Here is a 21,341-nt window from a genome sequence, read left to right as displayed (position 1 = left end):
TCGACCGAACTATTAAGTTATCCCATTCCCGATCTCGCACCGTAAACGGCGTCAGCGCAAAAAAATTCCAAAGTGCAAAATTGCACATTTTTGGTTGCATCAAATCCAGGAAAAATTTTATAAAAAGCGATCAAAAAGTTGCATATGCGCAAACAAGGTAGAAAGAAAGTACAGATCATGGTGCAAAAAAATGACACCTCACACAGCCCCATAGACCAAAGGATAAAAGCGCTATAAGCCTGGGAATGGAGCGATTTTAAGGAACATATATTTGTTAACAATGGTTTGAATTTTTTACAAGCCATCACATAAAATAAAAGTTATACATGTTAAATATCGTTGTAATCGTACTGATGTGAGGATCATGAGATAACATGTCAGTTTCATAGGATGAACGGCATAAATACGAAACTCCCTGAAATGAAAACAAATTCCTTTTTTTTTTTATTTGACAGCGCAAATGATTTTTTTTCCGGTTTCGCAGCATATTTTATGGGAAAATAAAGTCTGTCATTGCAAAGTACAATTGGTGTTGCAAAAAAAAAAAAAAAAAAAGGGCTGATTTGGGTCTGTAGGTGAAAAAATGCAAGCGCTATGGCCTTTTAAACATAAAGTGGAAAAAGCAAAAGCGCAAAAAGGAAAATTGCCATTGACCTTAAGGAGTTTAAAGGTTTAAACACACACAATGGGTCCACAGCGGATTTCTCACTGTGAATTTGCAGCAAGATCCGCTGTGGATCCCTGCCCTGTAATGTCCATGGGCAGACATACTCGCAGAGGGATTGACATCCCGCTGCGAGTATGTCAGGAGACCGCCCTATTAACCTCCTGCCGGATGAAGCTTATACATTACCTGCTCCACGATCCGGCTTGCTTTGGGGGTTCCCGGCTAGACGTCCCGCGAAGCCAGTGTGCTGCCCCGCCGCACACAGACATTACAGGTCAGGGATCCGCTGCGGATCCGTCGTGTGTGTTTGTACCCTAAAAATGTTTTTGTTTGTTATTGCTTTATTATTGTTATACACAAATTTTTTTTAGTTCAGATAAGAAAAGCCACATCCAGGTACAGAATTTCTAGACATACTCACTTTTTCATAAGAAATTTATTAATGGCCTTTTGTTTCCTCATGAACTCAACAATCTTGCGATTGAGGTAGACAAACAGTGCGCCTCCAAATCCACTGGCAATCCTGCCGGAAACAATACAGAGAAAGTATGTATGTCAACAGAAATATAAGCTAATAAGAACTCATATGAAAAGAATGCAATATAATCCCCTGCACAGAGGGTGGCCGGGAACAATGCTGGGCATGGAAAATTTGTAAAAAGGTGCCATTGAACATAACTAGCACTGTGTCACCTTCATTGTAAGGATTGGTGAGGGGGCCAGTGGTCAGGTCCTCTTTGCAGAGGAAGCGATGGGATATAACTAATGCGATCCTGTTCTGCACAGGGAACAAGGCAGGACAGTTTAGCAGAGTGAGGAGGATAAGCAGAAGGAGACCGACAGATTTGGTGTCAATTATATTTGGGATCTAATCTGGGAATAATATTTAGGTGGTCTGCTATGAAGTGTGCAGTTTTTGGGGTCTGTATTTAGACGTCTACTCTTTGATCTGAAAGTATTCTTTGGCCTGGTCTATATGGGGAATCTGTTGTTGTTATTATTAGGTCTGAATCAGTTTAGAGAGTCAATTTGTTTATATTAAGGGGTTATCCAGCCTATGATATGAGATTGGCGATCTACTTATTAGCAGAGGATGATAGAGCTGCGCCTGCAATGTGTAATTGACTGTATCTGGTGCTCTCTATTTAAAGGAGACCTTTTACCAACCAACACCAAGATATAGAGAAACAATGGTAAGCACACCATGACATATTAACTAGAATTCATTCTTTATTGAAAATCACAAATACAAAATAATACGGCCAAAATACATGTCAAAACCCCCCTAAAAACAATTAAAATCGAACCTCATGATACAAGAGAAGTCAGGTGAATAGCCAACAACTCACTCCCTGGCCCATATATACAGCGAAGCTCACTGGTGCAATAATGTTAATAAGATATTACTGGTACTGTGCAAAATAAGCATCCTTCCTGCAAAGACCTATAAAGTGCAAGTGCATAACAATAAATACAGCAAAGTATACAGCGACACAAACATGTGATAAATGACTAACAAAATAAATATACTATAAGCAGGCAAGAATGACAGTATATCACTGGTGATATACTGTGATTCTTGCCTGCTTATAGTATATTTATCAGAAACAGAATCTTAACTTTTACTCCGCCATAGCACTCCATTCTTGCAGTGGAATGAAATTCTGTTATGAGAATAGACTGTCGTAGACTCCAATATTCAGTGCAAAACCTGTTTCTTATACAGTACATGTGAAAAAACCTTAAAAGGGACTCTGTCATCTCCAAAACACCCAATAAACTTAAGTAAATTAAACATTAGGCCTCTTTGACTCTTTTTACTATATAATAAAATAATTTTTCTATGTTCTTGAAGCACAGCTGGATAAGTAAAAGGTACTGTGTGTCTCCTTGACCTTACAGCTATATAACAGTGTCTGCTCTTAGGAAAATGAACTACAGCTGACAGATTCCCTTTCACCCTTGTTTCACACGTAGTAATAGTGCGGCCGTATGTACGGATGTAATAGTGCGCCCGTATATTTGAGGGTTCGTGTGTATGCTGTGAAGTATAGGATATGCGGCTGCACAGTGCACACTATGTATGAATCTACGGCCCTATCGTAAACGGACCCGTAAAAAATGAACAAGACCATTATTTGCGGCTGAATATGCGGCCGAGGATTGACAGGCGGTCCGTACAAAGTACTTCAAAAATAGCCGGGAATGATGCCGAATGCCGATGCCTCTAATAGTTACTATATTAAATTAATCAAAGACATTTTATTTGTAATCAAGACACTTTCGTTGATCAATAATTTATTTCTAACGAATCCATCATTTTGCAATTAAATATACTGTTAAAAAAAATAGATATATAAATAAATGTATATTTATCTATATATTTATTTTTTGACATTATATTTAATTGCACAATGATGGATTCGTTAGAATTAAATTATTGACAAACGAAACTGAATTTATTTCCAAGAAAATGTGTTTTATTCATTAAATATTAATTAGTACAGGAAGCACTATAAGCCGGTAATTCATATTCCCGGTAATAGAGCATTCTGTACTAATCATCACTTTACTTTAATGAAAACATCAAATGTTTCTTCTAATTATGTTATGACAATAACATTATTAGAAGAAACATTTAGAATTATATGTGCGCTCAGCTGATTGGCTGTTCGGCTGAGCGCACATATAATGAGCCGGTCAGCAGTACAGTGACTTCATTGTGCTGCGGACCAGCGAAGAGGACACATCGGGGTGAGTATAGAGCTCTCCCCACCCCCTCCCCGGCACTGCACCCCTCCCAGCAAGGAAGGGGGGGTCAGTTAACCCCTTCCTTGCTGGGATGGGTGCAGTCTGACATCAGTCTGGCCCCCCGGGGGTTAAGGGGGATGCAGTACATCCTCCCTTAACCCCTTGGGGGTCAGACTGTAAGCAGCGATCTGTAAAGATGCTGCATACTGTAAGGTGCACAACACCGCTCACAATGATGGGTGTTGTGCTCCTGTTTGTGTGTTTTGTGTGTTTCTCCCTTTTTGTTTTTCAGATATCGGTATCCTGTGGATTACGTCGGATTCCGTGGACTACGTCGATGACCAGCGGTTGTTCTTTGAATTTTTTTTTAATAAAATGGTCAATGAGGGTTGTGGGGGTGTTTTTATTTGAATAAAAAAATTTGTAAACTTGTGTCTTGTCTTTATTTCTTTACTTTATAGACTTAGTAGTGGAAGCCGTCTAATAGACGGAATCCATTACTAAGTTGGGGCCTAGTGTTAGCCGGTATAAAATGGCTAACACTAACCCCCCATTATTACCCCAGTACCCAATGCCACCAGGGGTACTGGGAAGAGCCGGGTGCCAGTGGTCCCGGAGCGTCAATATTGGCGCTCCTGGACCGGGCGGCAGCAGGCTGGTAAGATTTAGGCTGGGGAGGGCCTAAACCAATGGCTCTTCCCACCCTGGTGTTACCAGGCTGCTGTCGTTTGGTTTTTAACCCGGCTGGTTATAAAAATAGGGGGGACCCTATGCGTTTTTTTTTAATTATTTATTTATTTAAAAAAAAAACGCATAGGGTCCCCCCTATTTTTATAACCAGCCGGGTTAAAAACCAAACGACAGCAGCCTGGTAACACCAGGGTGGGAAGAGCCATTGGTTTAGGCCCTCCCCAGCCTAAATCTTACCAGCCTGCTGCCGCCCGGTCCAGGAGCGCCAATATTGACGCTCCGGGACCACTGGCACCCGGCTCTTCCCAGTACCCCTGGTGGCATTGGGTACTGGGGTAATAATGGGGGGTTAGTGTTAGCCATTTTATACCGGCTAACACTAGGCCCCAACTTAGTAATGGATTCCGTCTATTAGACGGCTTCCACTACTAAGTCTATAAAGTAAAGAAATAAAGACAAGACACAAGTTTACAAATTTTTTTATTCAAATAAAAACACCCCCACAACCCTCATTGACCATTTTATTAAAAAAAATTCAAAGAACAACCGCTGGTCATCGACGTAGTCCATGGAATCCGACGTAATCCCCAGGATACCGATATCTGAAAAACAAAAAGGGAGAAACACACAAAACACACAAACAGGAGCACAACACCCATCATTGTGAGCGGTGTTGTGCTCCTTACAGTATGCAGCATCTTTACAGATCGCTGCTTACAGTCTGACCCCCAAGGGGTTAAGGGAGGATGTACTGCATCCCCCTTAACCCCCGGGGGGCCAGACTGATGTCAGACTGCACCCATCCCAGCAAGGAAGGGGTTAAGTGACCCCCCTTCCTTGCTGGGAGGGGTGCAGTGCCGGGGAGGGGGTGGGGAGAGCTCTATACTCACCCCGATGTGTCCTCTTCGCTGGTCCGCAGCACAATGAAGTGACTGTACTGCGGACCGGCTCTTTATATGTGCGCTCAGCCGATCAGCCAATCAGCTGAGCGCACATATAATTCTAAATGTTTCTTCTAATAATGTTATTGTCATAACATAATTAGAAGAAACATTTGATGTTTTCATTAAAGTAAAGTGATGATTAGTACAGAATGCTCTATTGCCGGCATATGAATTACCGGCTTATAGTGCTTCCTGTACTAATTAATATTTAATGAATAAAACACATTTTCGTTTAAATAAATACAGTTTCTTTGTTCAATAATTTAATTCTAACGAATCCATCATTGTGCAATTAAATATACTGTCAAAAAATAAATATATATATAAATATACATTTATTTATATATATATTTATTTTAACAGTATATTTAATTGCAAAATGATGGAATCGTTTACATTTAATTATTGAACAATAAAAGGGACTTTATTAGACAGAAAATGTGTTTTATTAATTCAATATATTAACCATGAGAGACATCGGCTATAGTGCAGAGGATCGCAAACCCCGGTAATAGCGAGTCATGTAAACTGTGTTCCCTGCTTTCCCAGATGCATCCAGAGGTGTTTCCATCACTTTCTTAACATTTTATTTGTTATTTTTAGTTGAACCAGATTTCCAAGTAAATGACCGTATGTTTTGAGCCGCATGTCTATTTTTTCCCACGGCCGTAGTTTCACCCGCACATTTACAGCCGCATAAAAAATACAGCCGCACAGTTACAGCGTGTGAAACCAGCCTAAAGCTGCAAGCACTGCCGTGTTAGTACGGCACTGAGATTATAACCCAACCTGTAAATCTGCCAGAGGGACATTTAGGATAACAACAACTGAACATCTGAGTAAATTCCTGGGGTCACGGGTGGAGAAAAATAAGTGGGAAGTGTGACAATTTAGGATGTTTGCCAGATCTGATTGGATCACATTCCAGCCTGCCCTAAAATACTGGTCAATGGGACGTACAACAACACTTTTGTTTATGCAGCTGCTCGCAGACAGAGTAGGCTTCGTTTTACATAAAAGTAAAAAAAGACGTCTCTTTCTACTAGTTCTTTGTGTAGCAGATTTGACATTAAGCTATGATCATACTTATATGCAGAGTAACAGGAAAACTATTGAGACATTTACTGTAGAAAGAAAAAAAATACCTTGGGTTATTGGGAATATTGAGAATATTGGGTTAGAATATAAAAGAGTGTTTGGAATACATTATGGGAACTGTAGTTTTGAAACAGCTGGAGGGACACAAGTTCTCTATCCCTGCTTTAGTTTAAAGCATAACTATCAGTGTCATGTTTCAGAAATCAATAAATATCAATAGTACAAACAATTTTAAGAAACTCTGTAATAGGTTTTATTAAGCAAAAGTTTTCTTTAAGTTTTCTTCTGTATTTAAAAGGCTGTTTTTCTACCTCCCCCCTCAGCAGGATTTCTGTGTCCATTATGATCTATGGAGGGATGAGGGGCTGAGTGAGCACGGAGAGGAGAAAAGGCAGCCCTGCACAGCACAACATCCTGCAATCTTCTCTCACTAAGCTCCCAGATAAGCAGTGACCTTTGAATCTGGCATTTTATGTGCCCAGACAGTCTTCAAACTGTACAGCTGCTTGACTCCTCTTCCTGCTCACTTACCCCCCTCAGCCCCTCCACAGGATTTAATGGACACAGCAAACACGTCTTCACTTTGCTTCTCTGTAATGAGGACGGATTTGCCTGATAATGCACAGATAAGAAGGGAGGGGAAGGGGCTGCAAAACAGCATTTTGTGTACAGTAAGAGGCTTTTCTGTCTAATAACACCTATTATAGAGTTTCTTAAAATCGCTTGTTGATAGCTGCAAAAAGATTTTAAATGATAGGTACACTTTAAGGCTATGTTCACACAACGTATATATTTTCATAAAACTACGGCCATTGTTGCACATTGCAACAACGGGCATGATTATTACAAAAATATACGTTACCTTGCCGTCTATGGGATCCCGGACGGAGCGTATACACATGGTATATGCTCCGGCCAGGATCCCTAGCGGCTCTGCAAACAACTGACATGTCAGTTTTCTGGGGCCGCTATTCATTGAATATTCATTGAATAGCGGCCGCAGAAAACCATGTCAGTGCACACTGTGGAGCGAGTGGCTCCGGCCGCTTGCTCCATAGTGTGCAGTGGAGAGTTCTGATGTGGGCACGCACGGATGCCCCGGCATCAGAACTATGTGGCCCTAAAGATCATCTGGCTGCTACTACATTACCGGCCGGGATGATTTTTCCAGAGAAAGGCCGTTCAGTGACCCGACCGGGTCTCATACGTAATGTTAACATAGCCTAAGGCTGTAAATTGTATAGACATTCATAGGTACGCTACAAAATGTTGACAATAAGTCAAGGCTGTCCCTTCTAGTTGCAACAATAGCTAGTCAAAAGACACTAACCCAATTACTGCAAATGCTGGAAGTTCTTGAAGGTCAAAGGGAAAGTCCAGACGAAAACGGGTTTTGAACAATGCAGTTATCGTCTCTATAAAAAGAAGCGACAAGACGGAGCAGAACAAACATGAGTGAAATTAAGAGCACAGGCAACATGGTGAAGTGATTGACATACGTTGTGTCATCAGGAGGGCTCACCCCAAGCAAAACTTTGCCTATGGCAATTACTAACATGACAACTGATGTCACTGACTCACACTTGGCGCACAATGATAAGGTTTTTATTAGAACTGTGCATGCTAGAAGGGGGAAATATTGAGATACGCAGTTGGTCAGAACACAGGCACAATTCCAGCAGTGGCATCTCCTGTCATATCGGGTCACAGATAAATACATCAAAGTAAATGCTTTAAAGTAACAGTGCCGAGAAGGTTTTCATTGGCTAAGACTAACTCTCAAAGATCACACATGTCATACACATGAGAAACAGATTGCTGATCTCAGGGAGACCAGCAAAACGACAACACTGCCGGCTGCTAGTGAAAGTGCTCAATGCAGTGAAGTCCTAGGTGCATTGCCCCCTGGGAAACATGAATATGCAAAAGAGAAGCCTGCGGAGCCTCAAAGAGTCTCGAAACACAGGACTAGCCAGATATCCCTCTGGGAAGGACCCAGCCAAGGGGTTTCTCTTATGGCTCTACTAGACATTAGTCCCACCTAGCCAGAATTCTGCTCCACACTGATGAGGGGTAACACCCACAAAACAGCTGTCTGCGGATGTTACCTGGCCTTGGTTTTTCCCTTGTCATTACATGGACTTATAGGGCCACTTAATATGGTGGTTTTGGTGGTTTCCCTACAGGAGCCGCCCCTTGGCTGGGTCCTTCCCGGAGGGATATCTGGCTAGTCCTGTGTTTCAAGACTCTTTGATGAGGCTCCACAGGCTCTTCTTTTGCATATTCATGTCATACATATATGTCATATACCACAGCGATTAATAAAGCCAATTCATACTACTACAAAATCGGTGCACTTGTACTTTTATAAAAAAAAAAAACATTGGAAAAGATGGCATTGGATTTACATGGAATCGGTGTTCACTCTCATACTGCCTTAAAGGGGTACTCCAGTGAAAATCTTTTTCAAATCAACTGGTTTCAGGAATAGTTTATATAGATTTGTAATTTACTTCTATTTAAAAATCTCAAGCCTTCTGGTACCTATCAGCTGCTGTATGCCCTGCAGGAAGTGTTGTTTTTCTTTCAGTCTGACACAGTGCTCTCTGCTGACATCTCTGTCCGAGACAGGAACTGTCCAGAGCAGGAGAGGTTTTCTATGGGGATTTTCTGCTGCTCTGGACAGTTCCTGTCATGGACAGAGGTGGCAGCAGAGAGCACTGTGTCAGACTGAGAAGAATACACCACTTCCTGCAGGACATATAGCAGCTGATAAGTACAGGAATACTGGAGATTTTTTAAAAAAAAAGTAAATTACAAATTGCTGGCACTTTCTAGGATCTGTCGATTTGAAAAAATTTTTTTTTGGTGAACAACCCCTTTAAATGTTAGCTTACTTCATGGTGATATACCTTCCAGTGTTAATTGAAATTATTTCTCCAGCCCTCTTAAGACACCAGAACTCTTCTCCAACAGTCCTGTATGCTACTTATATTATTAAAGAAAATACTGCTCGAAGCTGCACTTGCCTATTGACTTCTATTAGGTCCCTCTGTATTAGCGTCTGGTGCAGGTTTATGATACACCATGCATTCTTTATTTATTGAGTTGTTGACAGTCAATGAATCATTGAATGTCCTCCTTAATTTTAGCCCCACATAGCACCACATCTCCAATGTTATTTTAAAATCTTCAAAGCCCCGGGTATTGCACTTCATTGTAAGATATCTATCAGAGACTGCTGAGTAACACAGACAAGAAGCCACAATTCTAGTCAGCCTGTTCATGTCAGATGAGAGAAGAGGATACTGCATAATGTGACAAAGACAACTGTGTGCACTGCAAATCAGATGGGACCCTGAATAGATATCATATAATGCACGCCTTGCCACAAGGGATGCTACCACTATTGTACTGTAGAAGAAAGCCGTTGCCACCAGCTGGTAGCCCTGTGTTTACTGACACAATGTAGTGTAGTTTCCAAATGTTTTCTTTTATTTCAAATTAACTGGTCCTGGCAAGTGCCAGAGATTTGTAATTTACTTCTATTAAAAAAAAAAAAATCTCAAGTCTTCCAGTACTTATCAGCTGCTGCATGTCCTGCAGGAAGTGGTATATTCTCTCCAGTCTGACACAGCGCTCTCTGCTGCCACCTCTGTCTATGTCAGGAACTGTCCAGAGCAGGAGCAAATAGTCATAGAAAACCTCTCCTGCTCCCCAGACTGGAAAAAAATAAACCACTACTGCAGGACCTACAGCAGCTGATAAGTACTGTACGACTGGAGATTTTTTAAATAGAAGTAAATTACAAATCTCTGGCACCAGTTGATTTAAAAGACTATTTTTTCGGTGAACAACCCCTTTAAAGGGATACTGGGTATACAAAAAATATTTGAGTACAGTACAATGAACGAAACCATACACAGCTGCCAACCTGATGGCTTCTGGCCCGGACTGCCTATAACTGCCCCATTTCCTGTGACGTTCGTTCAGCCAATCACTGGCCAAAGAAGGTCACCACAGAGATCATGTGACAGTTTGCTGGCTGCATTCAACTCATTCTGTGACTGGTAAAAGTATTTTTTTTTTTTTAACAAAAAACACAAATGTTTTTGTTTTTTTTTGTTCCAAAGTAGTAACTATTTTGACAAGTTAGTCAACTCCATAAAATCCTAAATTAAAATGCTTTTTAATTCCAAGTTGTAATGCAAAAAAAACCAAAAAAACACACAACTAGGAGTGACTACTTTAACCTAGTACTGTTCTGTTTAGTATCTGTTTTGTTCTTACCTTCATCTTTGTTCCACACGGCAAGGACGCGAAATATAAAAGCACTAAAGGTTGCAGCAAAGAAACCACGCCAGTAATTTCTTACAGCAAAGAACGTGGAGGTGACCTCAATACTAAACAGGACCCCTGGATTAGAAAGAAAGAGAAAAGTAAATACAGTGGTACCTTGGTTTAAGAGTAACTTGGAGCGTTTTGGTTTAAGAGCTCACAGTTTTTCAAAATTGTGACTTGGTTTAAGAGCATTGCTTTGGTTTAAGAGTTCCCTGTACTGGGTTGGAGCGCGAGTGGGGGAGGGGCATGATCTGCATAGCGGGGTCTACAGCTCTTCTGAATCATAGATCCACTTCAGGCTGGGGCTTGCATCAGGGGACAGGACTGTGGAGGTAATCTCTCCATAGCTGTAACCCCTCTCTGCCCGGACAGAGAGTGCTGCATGTATGTGCCCACATCTGCCCTGCTCATTCCTTCCTGCCCCCTGCAGTCTCTGTCCGTCCTTGTGTTTCCCATCCTCTCCATTACTGTACAGTAACTTATAATATCACAGATTCTGCTGTTTCTGAATGTTTGTTTCATCTGTTTTACATGTTATTCAGAAGAATAAATCATTATTTTGGGGTGTGGAACCAATTTTCTGCATATCAGTGATTTTCTTTGGTTTAAGAGTGGATTTGGATTACAAGCGCGGTGCCGGAACTAATTATACTCGTAATCCAAGGCACCACTGTATATACTATAACAGATTACAGACACTGAATTAAATGACATAAGCCGCATCAAGATAGAAAAGTAGTAGTTAATATGCTGCTTTATGGCCCTATTACACGGAGTGACAATCTGCCGAATAAGGCTGATTTGGCAGATCATCGCTCCGTGTAATAAAGACAACTTTCAACAGCTGATCGGGTCTTTAGGTCCTGACCTAAAATCATCGGCCATCGGACGTGCATCGCTACATGTAACAGCTATGCCTGGCTGACGACAGTGTAAAGAAAACAATAAAGTTCATATATTCATATAATACCTCTTCCCGTTCGCCATTGTCTTCCTGTCTTCTCCATGCTCCCCACAGCCTCTGGTGCAACCTCTGAGCTCAGCCAATCACTGGCCAGGATGGGACTGCAGCGGCTAGTGATTGGCTAAGCGGCCGGTCACTTCAGAGAGCTCTTCTAAAGTTTTACTGGCGGCTGTGGGGAGCATGGAGCAGACCGGAAGACACAGAGGAGCGCAGAGTAGTAACCTATATACTTTATTACATTTTCAAAACAAGGTCTGCACAGACATCACTGACGATGTCCATGCAGCCCTTGCTGCACGATAATAAAGCTGGGTAATAGGCTCAGTAAAAAAGCGCAGATCTAGCAGATCAGCGCTTGTTTACTATACTGATCAGGCCACGTATACGTCCCTTACTCATCATGTGAGTGTCAGGTGCTCCCCTCTCTGTTCCCATACGCCATCCTATTATCCCCCCCCCCTTTCTTCTAAAAAGTGACAGGCTCTCCATCCCTTTTCCCACCCACAAGCAGGATGAGGCCCCTTTCACACGTCAGTATTATACAGTCTGCATTTATGGATCTGTAATGGCGAACAGTATAGTACCCGTTAATGCCAATGTGATGGCAGGCCTGCTTTTAGTTGATAAGGCCGGGTGTACCCTTCTCCCCTGTGGTCGGTGTCCTGCCGGGTTGCTACCGGTCCCTTGGAATAGTGTCACAGATTATGTAGTCACAGGTGTCCAGAGCGGTGTAATGACCCTCCCGGATAGTAGGACCCGCCACCCACAGAAAGGGGAAGTGTCCCAAGGTTGCAGTGTATATGCTGTGTAGGTGGTGATGAATGATCACAGACTCTGAGATAACATTGAGGTAGTTTACTACTTGTAAATGTGCAGCAGGTAATACAGAAGGACTTCGAGTCAGTTTTAGCTGATTTAGCGGGGAGGAAAAGATGGATTCTGGAGATATTTTTGAGGTGCAAGTGGCAAGAGCGTGCAAATGACTAGATATAGGGTGTAAAAGAAAGGTCAGAGTCTAGTAAAAACCAAAGACAGTGGGCGGTTTTAGAAAGATTGAGTTTTAGGCTGGGTTCACACTACGTTTTTGCAATTTGTTTTTTTTCATTCGATTTTCCCAAAAAACTGATGGAAAAACGGATGCATTTTTCTATTGACTTCCATTATAAAAACAGACCAAAACGCATCAGTTTTTTTTTTTTTTTTTTGTTGAAAAAAAGCTTAGTATGAGGCCAATCTGAGATATAAGGGGGGCCTGATGTTTGAAACGGCAGCAGAAAATCATTGGTAATGTCACAATATATAAAAATCAATACAAATCTGTATAAAACGGTCTCTGTTGCCTAGAGCAAACAACCACAATACAGCCGTAATTTAGTATAGTGCTCCTGAATAGTGGTGTTTCTCTTCTAGACAGTTTCACAAATGTGCTCCGACGCGTTTGACACGATCATTACAATGAGGCATCAACTAAATATGATGTCTTTTTTATGTTTTTTCTTTTAATTTTTTTTTATGTTTTAAAGGAGAAATAAAGTGCTCTTACCTCCCCTGCTCCAGTGCTGGTGGCCACAAAGCAACACTCCAGTCCTGGTCTGAGCGGGAACCCGGGTCATGACGTGTGAGGTCCCTTTAGCCAGTCAGCGGCCATAGTGGGGTCCAGCCTTGGCCGCTAACTGGCTGAGTGGACCTCACGCGTCATAACCCGGACCAGACCAGACCCGGACTTCTCCTTTAATGATATTTTTTACGTCTAACCTACATTCACTAGACATTTCATCTATCTACAAACCACCAGGACAGGGAGGAGAAGGAGTAAATGGTTAAATGTCACAGCCGCTAAAGTATTCATCATTGTTATGGTTACAAAACTATAGAAATAGGTAAATGTCACACATCTGCTTCAAACAGTCTTTCTTTGTATCAACTTGATCTAACCACCCACAAATGATTTACATTCTCTTCCAGAGCCTTTCCCACGCCTTGTCTCTTCCCCCGGATCCTCATGAATCACTCAGCCCTCTTACCTCCAATAGGGGCAGCAAAGCAGCATCCAACTCCAACAGCACAAGCCGCAGCCAGCATCTCAATGTTACGGGACTCATTCTGCCGAGTAAGAAATATTATTGTTATCATTACTCTTATTACTCTCTACTCCCATCATGCCTGGACAGCCAAAGCTAAAGTTTGGCTGTCAAGCCATGATGGGAGTTGTAGTTTCGCCACAGCTGGAGGGCCGAAGGTTCCCCATCCCTGGTTTATACCATCTAGATCTTCTTGGTAAATATGAGCCTTACGGAAGTTCTGAGTCTTTGTAGTTCCACTACTAAACATCTTATACAACAATACATGAAAACTTGTTATCATACAGTCACTATTACCTAGGTAGTAGAAAGGACTCGGCACTCACCAAGTAGTTTGGCTAATTTATTATAGTGCAGTAGACACCTGGTATAGTAAGGCAAAGCATGCCCTTCATCAGCTTAAAGGGGTTATTTAGTGCTACAAATACATGGCCACTTTCTTTCAGAGACAACACGACTGGTGAGTTTTGCAATTAAGCTCCATTCACCATGTTTTTGTTGCGCTGGACAACCCGTTTAGGGCTAATTCACACATCCATTGTTCTGTCCGCAATTGTGCGCTCACAATTGCTGACAGAACATGAAACCAATGTTATCCTATGGCCCCGTTCACACGTCCGTACGGACATGTTGTAATGCGGACCATTTTTTTGTGGCACGGATCACTGGGGTAATGATGTGTGAACGTAGTGCTCCGTGAAGCACAGAGCACTACGGATACACATACGGTAGTGCGGTCCGCGGCCATGGATTGCACTACGGGTGTGTGAATGTGGAGTACTCCTTAAGATGATGAAGACCATACTTGGCAGAAATGCGTCCTTACTGTACCAGATGTCTACTGCACTATAATAAATTAGCAAAACTACTTGGTGAGTGCCGGGTCCTTTTAACTACCTATCTGGATTATCACTACCTCGGGCACCACCACTGATGGACGTGCCATCCTCCCATCTACTATTACCTAGGCGACATATAGCTAATCTCCTGATATCCTATCTAGCCTACTGGTTATGACTAGGTCTAGAACTGCCTTAACCCCCGCCCCTTGTTGGTCAGCGCCAGTTATGAAACGGTCTAATTACTCTTAAAGGGAATGTGTCCTCAGAAAATGATTTCTTGTTTAAATAATGTTTTCATGTCCAACATATTTTTTTTAGGAATGTTTTCTTTATTATATAATATAATCCTCTAATCTAATCTTTATATATATATATATATATATATATATATATATATATATATATATATATATATTATAATAATCCTGAGATTTAGCAGTTTTCATTCTCACCACTAAGGCTAAAACTAAGCTGAGACTTCCTGTTGTGTCTGTGGTGATAAGAGGAGGCTGCTGTAAAGTGATCTGTACAGCATTGCAGCACTACGTGACACTAGTAGATCGAGGAGACAATAGCAGCTCCCTGTGGAATGACCTCTTCACAAGTCACAGAGTGCGCTCAGTAATGTCATTTATGACATTTCTCTCAAGTGGACGGTCTATTGTCATCTATGTCCATGAGGCTTGCAGTAAAGCATAACACTAAATGCTGTTAACAGCAGCCCAATCAATATGGTCACCTCCCCTAAAAATTGACAAAAAGTAAAATAAAAAATTAAGTCAGAAAATAGAAACATATTAGAATAAAAGAAAAAGTTTTAGTATCCGACTCTAATCACTAAAAGAAAACTTAGGGGACACATTCCCTTTAAAAATCTCATCTGCTTTCTCACTTCTATCAGTGAAAATGCACAAGAGACAGCGTACTCTTCTAGTGGAGAGTGTCACCTTATGTACTCACCTCGTATATTCCTCCAAAGAGAGACATGAACTTGCTGAGCAGAGCGGCGCACAAACTGGCAACATGCACAAACGGGCCCTGAGGAGATGAAAAGAAGAAATGTCAGCTTACATCCATTCACGGATACATAATGTCACTGCATGTGCCGTGCTGGCAGATTGCTGACTGAAACATATTCGCTTCAAACAAATAAATGCTGTTTGGAATGACTTTCGCAGGTAATCCTATTTCAGGATTCTGCATGCGTCATTTGTGCTCCATGTGTCGGTATTAGTGGCTGCATTTATCCGTCATGCGTAAGGCCCACTGCTTCCTGCATGCCATACCTTCTCATCCCCTTTCATAATATGCATGTAACAACAACATCAGTACTCAGTAACACTGGATATTAAGAAATGAATTCAAGAGAGTATTTGTCCCAGTGAGTAGCAGTATAACGTCTTTACTTTGTCCTTAAGAGGTAAACTCAAAAGTACAATTTTTTTTCTCTCTTTCAAATCAACCGGTGCCAGATATTTGTAATTTACTTCTATAAAAAAAAAAAAAAAAAAATTACGTCTTCCAATACTTATTAGCTGCTGTATGTCCTGCAGGGAGTGGTGTAATCTCTTCAGTCTGACACAGTGCTCTCTGCTGCCACCTCTTTCCATGTCAGGAACTGTCCAGAGCAGCAGCAAATCCCCACAGAAAACCTCTCCTGTTCTCCAGACTGGAAAGAATACACCACTTCCTGCAGGACATACATCAGCTGCTAAGTACTGGAAGTCTGAAGATTTTTTAATAGAACTAAATTACAAATCTCTGCCATTTTCTGGCACCAGTTGATTTGAAAGAATTTTTTTGTTTTGTTTGTGAACTACCACTTTAAGGTAAAGGGGCAGTTCTGTTTTTGCAGAGAAGGTCTGGCAGCTGAGTAGATTTGTTCCTGTTCCATCATAGAAGACAGTGTAACAAATATACACTCTAGTCTCTTATCCCAGCTTTATCACTACCACATTATACAGATGTCACTGTATTTTTTAAATTACATTCAAGTTTTTTTTGTCCGTCTGGCCCTCCAGTCAAATTTGACTATTCATCATCTGGATCCACCTGTAATGAAAACCAATTTTTCTAGGTTTCCTACCATCCTTTCACCATAGAATGAAATTTATTTCTACCCAGGTCTTCTTCTCTGATACAGTGATTAAAGGGACACGCCACACATTGATTTCACATATTAGGCTAGGTTCACATCACGATTTTGCAATCTGTCTCACTGTATCTGTTTAGCAAAACGTACAGAAAAACGTTTGCGGTTTCGTTTTTTCCTCCTCCCCTTCTAAGACCCACAACTCTTATTTTTCCACCTGCAGGACCATGTGGGGGCTTGTGTTTTTTTTCAGGAACAGTTGTACTTTGCAATGGCATCTTTTAATCTGCCTTAAAATAAATGACGTAACCCCCAAAATATGATTTATGGGGTGAATTTGGGTAAAAAAAAATGTGATTCCGCAAATTTTGGGGGGTTCCATGTTTACGTAATCCGCTTTATGGTAAAACTGACATTTTTTCTTTTTTCTATAGGTCAGTCTGAACACAGCGATATGCAGGTTTAATAGGTTTTCTGACATTTTACTGTTTTTATTTGCAGTATTTTTTTGCAAATAGATATATTTAAAATGGCCCTATTGTGACTCTTATAGCGCTTTTATTTTTTCACTTATGGGGTGTCATTTTTGCATCATACTCTCTAGGTTTTATTGGTAACATTTTTTTTCTAGATTAGACCTATTGATCACTTTTTATAATTTTTTTTTATACATAAAATGTAAATTAAAAAAAGCAATCCCTGCGTTTTTTAACCGCTTTTTGTTCAAGCCGTTCAACGTTCGGGAATAATATTGTTTCATTTTATTGGATTTATTTATTGATATTTATTTATTATATGGATTTATTGATTACGCATGTTACGGTATATAATGTTAATTAACATTATTATTTTTATGTGTTTTATGTATAAAATGGGTGATTTTCACTTTTATTAGGGGAGGGGCTTTGGGATATTTATTAAAACTTTTTTTTTTAATACTTTTATAGTCCCAATAGGGGACTATTACATCAATACATTAGATTGAATACACTGATCTCTGCTATGCCATAGCATAGCAGGGATCAGTGTAATCTGTGATCTTCTGATACAGCCTGCCTGTGGCCCACTATCAGAAGATCAGACTGCATGGAGGTAAGGAGTATACCCCTGGAAATCTGGCAGTGCAATTGGAACCCCTGGAGACACACTACAGGGGTCCCGATCGGTAAGTGACAGGAGATGCTCCTGTCACTTACACTTAAACGCAGCGTGACCTTAGCATTTAAGGGGTTAATGGCGGGCGGCTGCGAGAACGTGGTCGCCCACCATTGAGGGTGAGGGCCTGGCTGCAGATAGCAGCCGGTCCTCACCTGCTATGGAGCGAGCTCAGCTCCTGAGCCTGCTCCATAGCCCGGGAACGCGGCAGGGCATACATTTATGGCCCAGGCAGCAGGGGCGTAAATGTACGCCCATGGTCCTTAAGGGGTTAAACGGATAGCGAAATTGTGATGTAAACCTAGCTTTACCACACAATATGTGACTGTTAGAATTAATAGAAAAAAACGGGTGACTCATTTTCATGAATTAGTGCTGGTAAGGCTGGGACAGCTAGGTCAGTGATGATATGTTTAAAAGACATGGCAAGCTGAGATTCAGCATAGTGATGATACAAGACTACTGCTGACACTGGGAGAGATAGGTCACAGCTCAATGATGATGCCATCTGACACTGCTGCTGACGCTGGATTTATAGGTTATGCATAAGGCCTACTGGTTCCTGCACACTGTATATGTCCGTCTCCTAATAATATAAATGTAACAGCATGGGTCACATCTCCGTGATGGTACATTGTACAGCTGGGTTCACACTGTTTTTGCAGTCAATTAAACCTATATATTTTATTTAAAAAAAAAAAAAAAAAAAAACACGGATGCAATTGTGTGTAATTCTTTTGGATCCGTTAATCTATTGACTTCCATGTTGTTAAACGGACTGCAAAAACGCAGCCTAGGGGTACTACTACATGGGGCGACTACGGCACTATCATTTTAGTAAACAAGCACAGTTTACTGGACCTATTAGACAGCCTGATAATCGGGCAGTATGGTCTGCATGGACTTCGTTAGGAATGTCCGTGCAGCCCTTAGACCTGACATCTACCTCTCCCCGCTCCTGGTCTTCTCTGCTGTGCTCCACAGCTTCCGCAGCCTGTAACTGGCTGAGCGGCCTGACAGCTGACAGGATGCTCAGATGCTTCTGCGGCCGGGACTGGGAAGCTGTGGAGCACAGGAGAGAAGACCAGGGCATCAGGTGTTTGGGGTATCATCACTTCTATACTCACTTCTTTTCCCAAGGGCATTCCACTTCCAAGGGCACAGGTCAGTCCAATGACTTTGGCTATAAAGGTTTTGAGTGTCAGGTATTCCTTGAGTACCACACCTCGTAAGATAGTCTTCATTTCTGGTATGCCGGAGCCTGTGAGACATTAAATTAAAGTTCTCGTGAAGAAAGTAGATAAATTACATAAAGAGAACCATGTGTCCACCCATGTGGCTGTCCTTTAAAGGGGTACTCAGGCAAAAATCTTTTTCTTTCAAATCAACTGGTTTCAGAAAGTCATATAGATTTGTAATTTACTTCTATTTTAAATCTTACGTCTTCCAGTACTTATCAGCTGCCGCCTTTCCTGCAGGAAGTGGTGTATTCTTTCCAGTCTGACACCGTGCTCTCTGCTGCCACCTCTGTCCATGTCAGGAAATGTCCAGAGCAGGAGAGGTTTTCTATGGGGATTTTCTGCTGCTCTTGACAGTTCCTGACATGGACAGAGGTGGCAGCAGAGAGCACTGTGTCAGACTGGAGAGAATACACCACTTTCTGCAGGACATACAGCAGCTGATAAGTACGGGAAGACGAGATTGTTAAATAGAAGTTACAAATCTATATAACTTTCTAAAACCCATTGATTTGAAAGAAAAAGATTTTCACTGGAGTATCCCTTTAAGGCATTTAGGATCCTCAACTGTTTATCATTTTATACTGGCAGGTGAACAATGAAGTAATATATCTGCCATTTACTCATCCAAGGTTCCTTGTTGTAGCAGATGGTCTCACAATTAAAAATGCATGGGAAGAACCCCATGTTCATAAATACAGTAAATATAGCAGTAATGTAATTTAAAATGAAGTATTGCATCCTTGTGCTTGTTTATCATTTTAAAACATATTCCCCAAATAGGGATTTCAGCCACAGTAAAAAAATTTTTAGAAAACATGTCCTGTCTTATCCCACACTGCATGGCTACTGGTCCTCACTGCCTCTTCCTGGTCTAAAATATGCATTAAAGGGGTATTCCACTCAAACATAACTTTTGATATGTTGCTGCCCATGGTGAGACTAACAATTTCTTTCATACTTATCTATTCAGTCTCCTTCCCCAAGTTCTGAGCTGCTGCTTTCTGTGAAAACACAAAAATCTGTGTGTGAGCTTTTCTCTGTCTCCCCCTCCCTTCTGAGACAGCTGATGAAAACAAGTCCCTGACTGGCTGTATTTGCACCATTGTAGCTTCTTTGTAATGCTGGAAGGGTTATTCTGAGGTCAAGTTGCTAATGAAATCACTGTGATTAACCCTCCCAGCATTACAAAGCAGCTACAATGTTGCAGATAAAGCCAGTCAGGGACTTGTTTACATCATCCGTCTCAGAAGGGAGGGGGAGAATTGGAAGACAGAGAGAAAAGCTCACACAGAGATTTTTGTGTTTTGGCAGAAAGCAGCGGCTCTTAACTGGGGGAAGACGACAGAATAGAGAATAACAAGTATGGAACGAATTGTTAGTCTCACCATGGGCAGCAACATATCAAAAGTTATGTTTGAGAAAAATAGGGCCCTATTACACGGGACGATTATCATGCGAAAAATCCTTATATCGTTCGAATTTAAACGATAATCGTTCTGTGTAATTGCAGGCAACAATTGAAAAATCGTTCGTGTGTCGTTGATTTAGATCTGGACCTAAAATTATCGCTAATCGTTTGCTGTAAATCCACATTCGTTCGCTCAAAATCCACAGTCGTTCACTAATCGTTCAGTGTAATTGCACATTGTTCATTGGTTATTGTTCATTGCTGGGATCGGAAGGAATAAACGATCATAGTAACGATCGCAATAACAATCGTAACTAACGACCATCGTTCTGTGTAATACGGTGAGTGATTTCAGGTTATCGATAAACAATCTTCTTGCAATCGTTTATCGTTTAGTCTGCAATGGTTTATCGTTTAGTCTGGTCTGCAGTTTCAGTGGAATCTGTGACAGAGGCTTCTATTGGCACCTCCCATACAGATGGGCACTTAGCCTAATGTACCCCTGCTTGTTGTATTACAAATTAAATCAGGAAATATAAATTATATGAAGAGCAGATTGTTTGGTCTCACCTGGAAGGCCTGGTGGGACATGGTGTAAAGTCATATAACTACAGTACTATAAATATAAGCAGGAAAAGGTCAGGTTGCACAGCAGGGGTAAGAGAAGAAAATGGAGCCTTCCCTTAGTTGAAAGGTCGCAATGCAGGTAATAGACCAGTGCTTTGGACTAGAGGTTATTTTACGACAATAGACACAATAACAACATTTAAAAAGGTAAAAAAAAAAAGTAATCCAAAGTTGATGGGGTGGAAATCCCTTTTTGTGGCTTTAAACTTCAATTTTTCCAAGATATTTTATAAAACTATAAAGATTGGTAAGAAAAAGATGAAGTAGGGGGTCAGACAGTCAAGTGTGTCTAGGCAGCAATGAAAATAATGGCAAAGTTACTGACAAAAAAAAAAAAACTTACCCAATTATGATTTCTAATGGTTTATATAATTTAAAGGGGTATTCTGGAGGGGAAAAAAAAAAATTAGTTCCTTATGTTTGGATGTAGTGTATGTCCA

General features: G+C 41.1%; 1 protein-coding gene across 2 annotated transcripts in view; it reads right to left on the bottom strand.

Moving 5' to 3' along the window:
• CLCN2 (chloride voltage-gated channel 2) overlaps positions 1-21,341 on the bottom strand; it is a 123,118-nt gene that overhangs the window by 31,165 nt on the left and 70,612 nt on the right. For both annotated transcript variants that reach the window (XM_069974540.1, XM_069974541.1), the window contains exons 5-10: positions 18,753-18,886; positions 15,339-15,416; positions 13,480-13,558; positions 10,441-10,566; positions 7,481-7,565; positions 1,089-1,190 (exon numbers count right to left, since the gene is read on the bottom strand). In XM_069974540.1, coding sequence (XP_069830641.1) covers positions 1,089-1,190; positions 7,481-7,565; positions 10,441-10,566; positions 13,480-13,558; positions 15,339-15,416; positions 18,753-18,886 — 604 coding nt within the window. The remainder of the gene's footprint in view (positions 1-1,088; positions 1,191-7,480; positions 7,566-10,440; positions 10,567-13,479; positions 13,559-15,338; positions 15,417-18,752; positions 18,887-21,341) is intronic.

The sequence above is a fragment of the Dendropsophus ebraccatus genome, chromosome 6 (assembly GCF_027789765.1).
Source record: "Dendropsophus ebraccatus isolate aDenEbr1 chromosome 6, aDenEbr1.pat, whole genome shotgun sequence".
NCBI classification, from domain to species: domain Eukaryota; kingdom Metazoa; phylum Chordata; class Amphibia; order Anura; family Hylidae; genus Dendropsophus; species Dendropsophus ebraccatus.
Note: the sequence above shows the minus strand (reverse complement) of the source record. Positions and strands in the feature narration are given on the sequence as shown.